The 13,798-nt window shown below is 40.0% G+C and overlaps 1 protein-coding gene across 5 annotated transcripts in view; it reads left to right on the forward strand.

Moving 5' to 3' along the window:
* KIZ (kizuna centrosomal protein) overlaps window positions 1-13,798 on the forward strand; it is a 97,988-nt gene that overhangs the window by 36,317 nt on the left and 47,873 nt on the right. For 3 of the 5 annotated variants that reach the window (XM_073339793.1, XM_073339794.1, XM_073339792.1), the window contains 2 exons: window positions 3,107-3,734; window positions 8,830-9,121. In XM_073339793.1, the coding sequence (XP_073195894.1) occupies window positions 3,107-3,734; window positions 8,830-9,121 (920 nt within the window). Of the gene's footprint in view, window positions 1-1,778; window positions 1,861-3,106; window positions 3,735-8,829; window positions 9,122-13,798 lie in introns of all 5 variants that reach the window. The other 2 variants (XM_073339790.1, XM_073339795.1) reach the window with 1 other exon arrangement.

Below are 13,798 nucleotides of genomic sequence, written 5' to 3' on the forward strand. Positions count from 1 at the left end.
CTTTTGAAGACTTTTACCCCTTCAGGAAGCAATGCCTTCAGAAAGTGTCTGCAGTGACACTAGGCAGCCGTTTCAAAACAAGATAGCATTTATTAGTCAACAGGAATACAGCATCTGAGAGCCCTTAGATAAGCACAAAAAATACAAGCTTCAGGCAGAGTCCATATAGGCAGAATCAACTCTCCTAAACAGTCCATGCCTTCCTGGAGCCCATCTTCTTTCTCTGGCTTTGTGTCCCTGTGTTTGAGGAGTCTACACTACAAAGCCTATTCCAGCACAGCTCTGCTGACATAGTCTCCTAGTTTAGGTACAGTGAACACCGACAGAAGCTTTTCTGCTGTTGTAGAAATACCACTTTCTCAAATGACGTTAGCAATGCCAGTAGAAGCTCTCTTCTGTTGATATAGCATGTCTACATTGGGAGTTTTGTCAGCATAGCTATGTCACTAGGGCAAGTGGCTTTTTTTCACATCTGACTGACAGAGCTATGCCTGTATAGTTTTAAGTGTAGACCAAGCCTGAGTTTTTTGTGTGTCTGCAGCAGCACACTTTAAAACACAGCCTCTTCACACCTCGTCCGTTTGTTTTCCTACTCAGGACTTTTCCACTCTGCTTCCTGGCACAGAGTTGGAGGAAATAACGTGCTCTTGGCTGCTGATCATTAGGATTAATGGTCATTGGGTATTCTATTCATATGTGTTAATTCCAGCCAGTTCTTATTAGTGATCTGGTTCAAACCCAGACAGACCCATTTGTCTAATAACATCTTAACCTGAGATTCAGCTATGCCTCACTTCCCCTGTTGCCCGAGTAGGAATTAGCCCCTTGTGTGTTAACTGAGTCACACACACTGTTCATAAAAATATTATCAATAAAGTCCCATATTGGTTTACAATGATTTTTTTCAGTCCTTTACCTATTTTGGCTTGGCAGAACTTTAATTCAGGGTATAGACATCAAAACAACAGCTCTATCCTACTAGCATAGGAATTTCTTTACTGGACCAGACCAGTGGCCATCTAGTTTAGTATGTCTCCCACAGTGGTAATGTGCTTTAGAAAATGCTTTAGAAAATGATGTAAAGCTGCCATAACACCCAATTATATAATTTATGCTTGGGAGAAACCTCTTCTTAGCCCAGGTAGTTAGCATTTGGTTTATGCCTTAAAACATGCAGCTTTTGTGAATCACGGATACATTTCAGTGCATTTTATCGTTTGTATAAAAGCAACTGTATATAAAAAAAGTAGCCATTTCTTTGTGAAAGAAACACTTCAAAAATATCAGAGGGGTAGCCGTGTTAGTCTGGATCTGTAAAAGCGGCAAAGAGTCCTGTGGCACCTTATAGACTAACAGACGTATTGGAGCTTTCGTGGGTGAATACCCACTTCGTCGGATGCATGTATTGGAAATTTCCAGAGGCAGGTATAAATACGCAAGCACGAATCAGGCAAGGGATAAGGAGATTAGTTCAATCAGGGAGGATGAGGCCCTCTTCTAGCAGTTGAGGTGTGAACACCAAGGGAGGAGAAACTGCTTTTGTAGTTGACTAGCCATTAACAGTCTTTGTTTAATCCTGAGCTGATGGTGTCAAATTTGCAAATGAACTGAAGCTCAGCAGTTCCTCTTTGAAGTCTGGTCCTGAAGTTTTTTTGCTGCAGGATGTCTACCCTTAAATCTGCTAGTGTGTGTCCAGGGAGGCTGAAGTGTTCTCCTCCGGGTTTTTGTATGTTGCCATTCCTAATATCTGATTTGTGTCCATTTATCCTTTTACGTAGGGACTGTCCAGTTTGGCCGATGTACATAGCAGAGGGGCATTGCTGGCCCATGATGGCGTATATTCCATCGGTGGACATGCAGGTGAATGAACCGGTGATGGTGTGGCTGATCTGGTTAGGTCCTGCGATGGTGTCGCTGGTGTAGATATGTGGGCAGAGTTGGCATCGAGGTTTGTTACATGGATTGGTTCCTGAGTTAAGAGTTACTATGGTGTCGTGTGTAGTTGCTGGTGAGAATATGCTTCAGGTTGGCGGGTTGTCTGTGGGTGAGGACTGGCCTGCCTCTCAAGGCCTGTGAATGTGAGGGATCATTGTCCAGGATGGGTTGTAGATCACTGATGCATCCGACGAAGTGGGTATTCACCCAGGAAAGCTTATGCTCCAATATGTCTGTTAGTCTATAAGGTGCCACAGGACTCTTTGCCACTTCAAAAAATAGTTTGCACTCTACCTTTCATTGCTGTGATTTTGCTGTTATGGAGAGTATATGACTAACTTGTCTCCTGCAACCACCAAACTGAAGGTAGATCCTCCAGATGAAGATTCAAGCGAGTTGGAAAGAGAATATGGAGAATTTTTTATCACAGCTGTATATGGAGTACTTGCTTTCTGGATAGCAGACTTCAGTTTCTAGGCTATCGCTCCAGAACCTTTCATAAACACTCTTTTACAAAAAGTGAAATTGGGCAGCTGGGCTTCCAATTTATGGGCTTTCTGTGTGTAAAACTATAGAGAATAAATGATTGCCCAGAATGTTAAACTGCTATAATTGACATAAGCTTTGTTTAATATGCCATTTGACAGAATGTTATTGCCATTCCATGCAAAATACTGTACATTAAGTGAAATGCTGTGAAGACTCTTAATAGCAGTTAAAGCTGTTTTCTTGTTCTTGTAGTTCAGCAGTTAACAAACCTAATGGCAACATTAGCATCGTCCATTTTTTCTAAATACGGGCTTTATATTTGTTTTCCAATGTTTCTCTCTTGGTGCAGCTACCTTTGGTCTGGATCCTGCAAGGTGGTGTTTGCCTCCTGTGAAGTGCTGACAGACTTAATCTCCTTTTGGCTTCCCTGGAAGTGGAGGGTGCTTAGTACCTGGGACAAGGGCACTCAATATCTTGCAGGAATTGGGCCATTCAGTCTTATTTTAGTTTTATAAAATAAATGGACAAAGAAAATGTTTCATTTGTGGACTAGCATAATATGCTAGAAAAATATTTAAATTGTATAGAACATTTGCTCTTCAAAGACCAACACAAAACCTTTAAGAAACTCCATTTACTACATGAAATTCATTCTTAAGCCATCTCAACCTCTGTTTTTCAGATGCTGCCGGTTGCAAGACAGGCAGGAATTAACTCCAGGACAGCCGCGTCAAGAGGATTGTATCATCCAGCAACAATCTTTATGGGCCGCCAAATGTCAGCCATCTCAAGCATTGAAGATTTCAGTACACAGCAGAAATCTTCCCAGCCCACAAAGAGCTTTTCAGTTTCTGACCCACATTCATGCAGACAGGCAGCACAGAGCAGTAATATGACAGACAGCTATGTAGTACAAACTAATTGTGATATACGGTGCTTAAATAAGTCTGACAAAATAGATGGGAAGACATATCTCCAGATGGGTGAGAAAATGCCAGTCATATCCAGTGTATCATCTGAGAATGGACAAACTCATTGCTTAGAAATAGAAAGCAATACATATGATGGCAATAGTAATTTAGTAGAAAGCAAAAAATCTGCTCAACTCAACTCCCTGTTATGTGAAAGATTAAGTCCAGAGAACAGAATCACTGATTTAAAGAGTGACAGTTATAGCAGCTCAGTAGAAGCAATAGTGACAGAGGAGCATTTTGTAGCAAATGAAGAAAGATCTCAACAGCCAATCCCATTGGTGTCTGCTCCTGAACAACTTGTTTCTGGAAATGAGCAGCCAGGAGACCATTTCCCAGGTATGATGATGGTATTTGTGTGATGGCCTTGCTGTGGGCAAAGTGCTGTCTTCCCCCATTGATCCAGGTTTTCAGAATACACTCATCACCACAGGGTCTGAGTGCCTCCACAAATGGAAAGGAATGGCTAAGGCTCGGTTTAACAGGCTGTGGAGGGCAGTGCAAGAGGAGTCTGCAGCTGTTGTGTGCTGTAGAGCAGGCAGCATGGCCTAGTGAACAGGGCACTCCCCTGGTTGTCAAGAGGCATGGATTCTGTTCCTGGCTGTACCACTGACTGGCTGTGTGACTTCGGCTAGTCACTTCCCCTCGGTTTTCCTTTCCTCCCTTTGTGTCTTGTCTGTTTGTTTGGTGCAGGGACTGTCTCTGACTCTTACTGCTTACTACAGTGGGGCCCTGATTTTGGTTGGCACTGCTAGATGCTACTGTGGAGTCTTCCTCTGCTGTGTGTCTGTGAGCTACAGTGCTGGGGAAATGCTGAAGCTCAGCCAATGAATCTGCCACTTTGCAGCTCCAAAGGCCTAAACTTTCCACACAGGTAGCACGCAGAGGTCCCAACTGCTACTACTGGCCCTGGCAACAGAACAGTTCTGCAGCTGTTTCACGCCAAGCTGCTTAGCTGTGGAGGAGTTAAGAGGACTCCTTCTTTGTACCCTTTCTTTGAATCCCAGCACAGAAGCGTGTTTCCTTGGACTTTGTCTTGGTTTTGGGGTAGCAAGGGATCTCTGTTTCCCCTGTTAGAGTGGTTTGTCTCTGAGAATGGTGCATTTGAAACAGTGTCCCCATTAGTGGTGCATCTGATTGTTATGACCAAAGACGTGATTCACAGTAGTACGAACCACACACAGGACCATTAAGAACTCTGTGAGGAACTTGATCCTGGCCAAATTAGGTAATTCAAATAGGCATTTCTCTGTGACCAGCCTCAATACCAAACAAGTAAGGTTTTGCTTTAGAATAGATGGGGATCCAGTTTGCTGACACATGCCTTTCTTTTGCATTGGTGGATATGTCCAAGGTCCTGTAAAAGATTTGGTAGGACAAATCACAGTTTAACCTGACAGCCCTGGCATGGGCACATCATCTGGAATATCCAGGTCTGCTAGGTCTCTCCAAAGAACTGATATTTTTATTTTTTCCAATCCCAGCTCTCTCTCTTTTTTTGGTGCAGGGGCAGATGTTGGAGGTCAGGCCTATTGATATACTGGTACCCACAGACTAACCAGGGACGTGACTATGGAATTTGGGTCTCACTTGGCCTTTGGGTGCTTTCGTTGAACCACCAAGTGATTTTTCTCTCCCATATCTTCCTTTGAAGGTGGTCTTTCTACTGATCATAACTTTAGCTAGTAGGACAAGGAAAGTCTTTGAGATCCAAGACCTCATTGATAATCCTTCTTTTACTGCCTTTCACCAGGGCAGCAAGGTGTTTTTATTGCCATATCCAGAATTTTTACTAAGGTACTGTAGTATCAGATCTTTCTATTAACCACTCTAATGTTGTTTGTTTTACTTACTTAGGAAACATGCTTGGTCTCTGCCTCAGGTTGATTTTGTTCAGAAAGTTTGTGCAGAATAGTTAATCTATTTCTGAGAATAAAGCTACTGAAAAATAGGTAGGTTTGCCAATGATACAATATTTTCAGATGATTAAAAAATATATATCTAGTGCCTTAGGTCTTTAGAGGAGAAACTTGAAATTTGCCAGGGAATTGTCCTGAGGGAAGAGAGGTGCTATTTGCTATCACTGTGAAAATCCATCCAGATTTGACCAAGGCTTGGTCTGCACACCAATATGGCAGTTATACATGTGATTTTCTTTTTTTACTAATGTAGTTATACTGGCACAAACCCTGCATACCAATATAGTTCTACCATCCTGGAAGGGGCATAAGATGTACTGCTATACAACACCTTTATACCATATAACTACATCCACACTAGGGGGATTGGTCCACTTTAACTGTATCGGTATAATTAAAGCAGTACAGCTTTTGCGTGTAGACAAGATTTTGTATAAGATTTGGGAATGACTATTTGTACTATTAGATGAATTCATTACATGCTTACTCATTATTCTCTGAATGTCCCATGCCCTGCTGAGAACCATGTTTCATAGGCATATGATTCACAAACACTGTTTCCCACAATCAAATATCCTTTGGCCTAGTGGAAGAACCATACTTCTCCCTGCTCCCAAAGCCAAGAACAGAACCCAGGAACCATGATTCCCAGTTTTGTGCTACAATCTGGCAAACTACCTACTGGGAAACTGTGTCTTAGCCCCCTCTAATGGCTTGGTGCACAAATGATAACAACCCACCATTATCTGCTAATGGAGTTATTATTTTTAGCTCAAGTGGTAGAGATGAGAAACTCAAGAAAATTGATCAAACTGCTCTTAACAGCTTGCAGAAATATTCTCCTCTGCCTTTCCAGTAAATATGTCAATTTTCAGGTTAACCCAATTTTCTAAGTCATATAAGGATTGCTAAAATGGAACTTTATAATGAAAATTACTGGCAACTTTAATGGGGGCGGGGGCTACTGCCTCTCAATGTAATGATCACAATTTTTTTGGACAAAAGCTGGCAGTCTCCTCATATTACCCTGTATACTTCTTGTTCTCTTCTTTGGCATCCTATTGTTGCCTTTTTTGTGGTTTTTCCATTTCTCTTGCTTTCAGGACTGTTTGCTTTTCATTGTCTCTACTGTCACTTTGACATATTTGCCACTTCTCCAGTTAATGAAAGACTGTCATTATTTGAGGTGGAACAAGACAACACCAACCTGGCTTATATTAGTCTTAAGGCTCTGCAAAGCAGATTTGGCAGAATGTCTGTTCTCTCCCCTTTTGCTCCCCAAAGAAATGTTAAGGTGGTCAGTGTCACGTTTGGAAAAATACTTTTAGTTTCGGAATGTAATACTTCTATCTTAAGGGAAACCATAAGTTTGATTCAAAATCAGAACGATCGGTGACCACCTCAAATTTCCCATGAGGGTAGGGGGAGAGCTTCTATGTCTTTATGATGTCAAACCTACATTATAGAGTTCTAAGGTTAAAGTAATCCAGGTCTGAATTTTTTGTTCTAGTTCTCATAAAAGTTTGATCTTTCATGCTGCAAATTACAGGGAAGTTTGGCTCTGCTGTGTGTACCACAACTGGACACAAGCTATGCTTTAAGCTTCAGGGGTTTATGCAGTACATTGTGACTTGAAGCTGTTTTTCCTTTGAGTACTTTTCTGTTGTTCAGAAATGGCAGCATAATATGTATAAAAGCAACATAAAATAAATAAAAGTAATAGCTTATCTCTTACATTTATTCATATCCTGAATGCTGGAAACAGAAAATAGAATATAAGATCTTGTCGTTATTTGTATCAAAAACTATTTTTCTGAAATCTGCCATAATTTCAAATAAAAATGAAGCTCAGTGTAGGGAAGGGAGGAAATGTTCTGTTTTGCAGCACAAGCAAGACCCTGTGAACACTCTTGGGTTAATTTTAGAAATAACTGATACTGCAGTGAATCTTGTGGGAACTTGGGAGTTTCATGGCAATGTTACTTGATTACCGAATTGTTTGATACATTTTCATGACATTCTAAAAATGCACCAGAAAATGAAAATGTTAGTAGTGCTTATTTTTATTTGTATCGTAGAAGATTAGTGCAACCTCCTTCTGCTGAGCAGCAAGGGGAATCAGCTGCCATGCACAACTTCCAAGCCAACAGGCATATAGCTCTGCTCCTGCACAGATTAGAAGCTCCAGACAACAGCTGCCTCCTCTTCAAACACACTTCTGCCTTCCCAAGACCGTTTTTCAGGCCATTCTTCCCCATTATGTCGGAAGAGATTTGCTGGAGGAGGCTGTCTTAATCCTTGTTGCTGTTTTAAATTGTGGAGGATCCCCTTCACTTGCAGCCCAGAGGAGGCATAGGGGATCCACTGAACACCCCTTGTGAGGAAAGCATAGACTAATACACAAATATGAAGAAGGAGGTTAGGTAATAGGTGGACAAGTTAGAGAGTTGAAAGATACTAAGGAAATAACCGTTTTTATGGATTTATGCAGCACTAACTGACTGACAGCTTCTTGGCAAAATGTTGAAATATGTGGCCACTCATGCAATTGCATGAACTCGTTACACATGAGACTGAGCAGAAGGAAACAGTCCAAGGACTTTGGGAAATCTTTTCTGCCCGGCAGGCCGTGGAGTATTCCTCTGGTTGGTTAAGAAGCGGGGCCAGCCTATTAGGAGTATTCCTATTGGGGCAGTCCCTAAAGAAAAAAAAGCATAGCAGCTTCAGAGTGTGTCTCTGTAGGTTGAACACAGATCACAAGGGAGTTTCTCCAAAAAGGACAGCAGGGTCAGCATGTAGGGAGAGTACCTGCAGGGTTAGGAGTATGTCATGGCGAAATTTCTGGGTGCTGTAACGTGGCATGTGAGTCCCTCTTATAATAATAGTTTGACATATTACTTAAGGGGAGGTTTCAGAGTAGCAGCCGTGTTAGTCTGTATTTGCAAAAAGAAAAGGAGGACTTGTGGCACCTTAGAGACGAACAAATTTATCTGAGCATAAGCTTTCGTGAGCTGAATGCATCCGATGAAGTGAGCTGTAGCTCACGAAAGCTTATGCGCAGATAAATTTGTTCGTCTCTAAGGTGCCACAAGTCCTCCTGTTCTTTTTACTTAAGGGGGAGGAATCCAAGTACAAGACTCAAACTTAGTTCCTCATTTCCAAGTCAGGAGGAGCTTTGAGCATTGTAGAATAAGCGGTGCATCTGTTGAGAGAGAGGTTTGTGGTGATCGTCAAAAACTCTGAGAATGACTCCAATGCCACATTGATGGATTCCAGAGAAAGCTGCATCCATCCCCATTAGGCAAGAATGTCAATGAAATGAATAAAGGAATGGAAATCTGGGATATCTGGAGAACCCTGGAAAAATGTGCAGAAGGAGCAGAGGTTTTAGACTGTATGAATTAATACATATATTAAATGTACTTGGCTGGGTCTCATTGCAACGCAGTGCAATGTATATTTTTTGTCATGCTCCTGTTACTATGTTGGCAATATTTGTCATATTTTTATTGCAGGTCGAGCCCAACACACAGATACTCTGTGGCCCTCTGCAAACACACTGGAGCTAGAAGATGAAAGTTTAGACAGCAGCAGTGACCTTACAGTTTCTGTGAGTGAAGAGGATCAGATAATAAACACAGTTGAACTACAGCAGAGCCTAGGAGATGTGGATTGCAAGACAGCCTTAAAATCCATGAACTTGGAACAAGGAAAAGAAACCGGATCCACCAAAGAACATTTTTCTTTGCAAACAGTAAGCCGCTCTACGACAGATGAAGACTCTTCGGCGAATTCAGCAACAAGACAGTAAGCCATTAAATATTTTCTCACTGTGATTATTTAGTTAGGATTTTTTTCTGGAGATTGTCCTGTTGACAATCTGTATTACTGTAAAATATGTATATGAATATGCAACTTTCTTAGCTGCTACAAGCAGACATTTTAATGAGGGTCTCTTTTTTGTGATGAATTGACTTTGGAACTCATCACACAATTTGAGATGCCTGTTTCTATGATTTCAATTAAATGCAGATGTCTCACTGTTTTCCTTATTTTAGTATATCAGTTCAGTTTGATAATGGAAATAACTCACTAAACAGTACATTTCATGGTAATTTGAATTTTTCAGGTGGTTAAACTCCCTGGGCATTCAACTTAACAACTTAAAGCAACACCTGCGAGGTGTGCAACTGCATCTTAGAAATGCATTGTTTTGTCTCTGTGTAAGTCTATTTAGATGTTTTTTATGGCCCCTATCATTGCAGTATCCGAGTGTCTTTCAATCATTAATGGCTTTTATCCTCACAACTCACCCATGTGACGTAGGGAAACATGATCACCATTCTACAGAGGTGGGAACTGGGGCACAAGGTATATTAAGGGACTTGCCCAAGGTCAGACAGGAAACCTGTGCCAGAGCCAGGAGGTGAATCCAGGTCTCCTGAATCTGTTGTCTGTTGTATCATATCTTATGGTTGACTCATTTCAACCTGATGGAGCACTTTGGTGTAAAGCAATAAGAATATCACTCCTTTTGCACTGTGAACCTTTGATCTCACAAAGTTTTGTGTTTGTGAGCGCCTCACCAGTTTGTTGTGCAGCTCTTCAATTCTGCTTGTCTCTTCAGCTGCATTCCTGTAGGCAAGGCTCTTCAGCACTCTCCTCCCAGCTCTTCTCCACCTCCTACTTCATCTGTGCCTTTCACTGCTGCTAGTCTCCCTTGCTCCCGCTTGTTGCAAGGTTTCCTGCCCACATATTCTCTTCTTTTCCTTGCTTTTCCACTTGCTGACTTTCCTTCTTTTTGCTCCTCCTAGTTCCTAGCTGCAAACGTTCTCCCTGTTGCCTGCTTGATTGTACCCACTCTTCTCCAATGGCTGCCTGCCATTTACCTGCCTTGCCAGCTTCCCAATACTCTTCCTCCTCTTACTCAGTGCTGCTTCCCTTACTGCCTAGCCTCCTTACTGTTCTGGATCCCAACAGCCTCCCAGTGGCCATTATCAGGAAAAGCCACCCTCCTAAATACATGTATTCCTTTCAGTTTCTATTGCCAAACTGACATTGTCTTCACTTGTCTTCCAGGTGATGCTACCTGTCTGCTTTTTTTCCCCTCCTTCATCCTTGAACAGTTCCCATGCAAAATGTTTAGGACTGATGTGGTTAAACATATTTAGGTGGTGATTCGAGGCATGTGAGTTAGTACAAAAATAAAAACTATGTAGCCAAGAAAAATAGCATTTGTTATCCAGCAAGAATGAATGAGGCTTTTAAACCAATCTCACCGGTGGTTATTTATCTGTTTGTTCATTTGTCTTTTTAACATGTTTAACATATCTCTGCTTTTTTTAATATATGCACATGCACATATAGTCTTATTAGAGAATGATTTCAGGAATGGTTCATATTTTACTAGATGACAGTTAAGCAGAAAAACACAGATATCCATTAAAATACATTTCTGCAACATTATCATTTCAGTTTTTCAAACCATGTGTTAGACTATTGCTTACTACAGAAACATCTAATTTACATCTAAATAGCTTTTATAGAGTTTTCCTTTTGTTTAACACCTGTTAATCATAGCACTTCATAAGAAAGTTGTATAGAGTGGTTGATTGTGCCAGAAAAGTCATAGCTGAGCAGTGGGAATGTAACCTTTTGTCCTGTCCCTATAGATTTTAGTGACTTCCAGCTGCTGATATAAACAGATGGAAAATATTGTGTGTTCTTCTTAAGCCTGGATAGCATTTGTTCTTTGTTCTCGTTATCTCTGGAATTTGACTCAAAGCTGAAAGTGGGTAATGGCCTCTAAAACTGTCAAGTCTTAGTTTTTCAAGGTCATAAAAATGTGATCACAGTTGATCCATTTCTCCAGGAATTATATAGATTTTATTTTGCTTTTGTTTTTGAAAAGTTAAAATACAAATAGAATGCAAAATATTTGTATCTGGGAAAGATCCTATGGAGAGACAAGTAGTTTCTTCATAGTTAATTTTGCAAACAGGAAGCATTTAGATCCTACTGCTCCTATTAGTCACTCAAATTCAGACTTGAATGTTTTGATATTTTGCATAGTAACTCTCAAATGCAAAGAGATTTTTCACAAAGTTTTAAAGTGATTAATAAATGAGTTTGTGATACAAATAACCTTGGTAAAAATATAACCCCTTTTTGAAATGTGGTCTGAAGGTGTGACATTTATTACTATTCTTCTACCCCCCGCCCCCAAATATTTTGTTGTAAACTAGTCAGACTTCCCATATAGTTATTAAAAATACCCAAAAAACTAGTGCACAGGTTATATTTGAAGAAATTATGTTGTAATTAAGCAAAATTTTAATGGTTGGGTATCAAACTGAAATGGTTATAGTTTGGGCCCTCAGCCTCTTGGTATCTTCGTTAATTCTTAAGCATGTTATTGTGACCTCCGTGCCACTTCTACCATTTATCACCTTTCCTCTGGGTTCACGAGTCTATTTTAGGTTTATTGGTTAAAAGTAGTAAGGGGTGTGTGGAAAGGAAATTACAGAGACAAACTATTCTGAGGTCACTATTTCGCTGAATTAAAAACAAAACAAAAATCTTTAGTGCACATCAGCAAGTGACTGGTTTTCAGGTGACATTATCTGCATCCAACTTAGTGGAGAACAGTGGAGCCTCTTCAGTTAAGTTTTTAATTTTTGTTTGTTTTGCAAATATATTTTGTAAAAAGCCTTTTTTCCCCCCCAAAAAAGCCTTTTTAATGTCACATTTTACCTTACAGTGAGTTATTAAAGCGCAGTTACAAACTGCTTAAAGTACGATTTTTATCTTGGATATACTGACAAGCTGTTACCTGTGAAAATACATGAGTGATGTTGCTATGATAACAGGTTTTTTTTAAAAGCTTGTAATGTAGTTTAAGGAAGCAGACTTCTATTCAGTACTTTCTTAAACAGCTGAATGCGACAATTTTGATGTTCAAGTTATTAAAATTAATAAAATATAGAAAGTGAGCTTCATTCATGTGAGCAGTGATGGATTGGCAAATGAGTTTCTCTTTTTATCTGCCAGAGAGTGACAGTACACGTGTGTTTAAAATATTCCACTCTAAATTCAACCTATATTGTGGGAACCAAATAGGAGAGATGAGTAGTTTGTTCTTTGCACCTGTTCATTTCTTGGCCTCTCTGCTGAGCCTGCCAACAAGTGTTCTAGATTTTGCTAATTTTGGTTATAGTTTTTGTGATGTCACCTTGTTTACTGTGAGTGGTACTAGACCTGTAATTCATTTCACATAAAGTACTGAACAGCTATCCTATAACAACTGCTGTTCTCTACTGATTTGTTACAGATTTGAACCAGTGAACTAGAAGTGAAAAGCTCCATATCTTTTTTTTTTGTTCATTCCTCAGAGCTATCCAGTCCTCTATTTAAAAGGCTAAAAAACCAAAACCCCAGAGAATTAATGCATAGAAAGATGATGACTATTTTAAGGCCTGTGTTGGGGGTGGGAGGAGAGACAGCTTTTGCCAGTGCTGCTTCAGCTGCATTGAAGAGGACTTAGCACAGATGGATTGTGCATTACAAAATGTAACACATAATTCAAGCTGTCAGCTTAATCAGACTGTTTCCAGGAAGCAACCTGTAAAAGAGAAGGACCCCTTGTTTGCTGACCTCTGATCCATAGCCTGCTGCAGATTGTCATACATTTTGTTTCTCTTTATGTTGGTGTCCCTTCCTTCCCCTTCTTTTTGTTATTGTATTCCCTTCAAGTGGCACCCTGGAAAGACCACCCAGAGGGAGTAAAACAGTAAGAAATGAGCTAGCCACTAACATACAGGTTTTGTAAGATTTTAGTAAAAGAAAAAGTACTGTTTAACTACATATGTGATCTCTAGTATTGTTGTATGTATTACAAGTCTAAAAACTGCATGCACAGCTGTTTAAATTTAATTTCTTTGTAGTGGAAGACAGGGCTTTAGTATTTTTCAGAACTGAAGCAAAGCTTAGCAAAGTTTAGTGAGAACATATTGCTGCTTTATATATGAGGGAGTATAACCATCATTGCAAAATGAACAAACTGTAATAAACTGTTATATTTTATAAAAATCTTGATTTGGCAACCAGATTTCTTAGAGTTTGTAGCCCAGCTGTGTTGTTGCTTCGTGGAGTTCTTCTGTTGAAACTCCTTAACAAAGCAGGCCATCTGAAATCAAAATCTGAATGGCTATTTACACCTCTGTAAAAGGATTAGCAATGCTCCATTGTTACAATGTTTAAATCTTAATTTGCATCATTATAGAGGTGTAGCTTCATCAAATCCCTGGTAGGTCCCAGTTATGTTTTTGGACCTGTAGGTGGTCACTAAATTTATTCTGTTAGTGGAGTTAAAGGAATTAAATTGTTTAATATGTCAGTAATTTTAAGAAATTATCTCAGGATCTAATTGATTTTGGATAGTTTAAATGCTATTGTAGATTATTACTACATGTTTGTTGCATATAG

This window comes from Lepidochelys kempii, chromosome 3, assembly GCF_965140265.1.
Source record: "Lepidochelys kempii isolate rLepKem1 chromosome 3, rLepKem1.hap2, whole genome shotgun sequence".
NCBI classification, from domain to species: Eukaryota; Metazoa; Chordata; order Testudines; family Cheloniidae; genus Lepidochelys; species Lepidochelys kempii.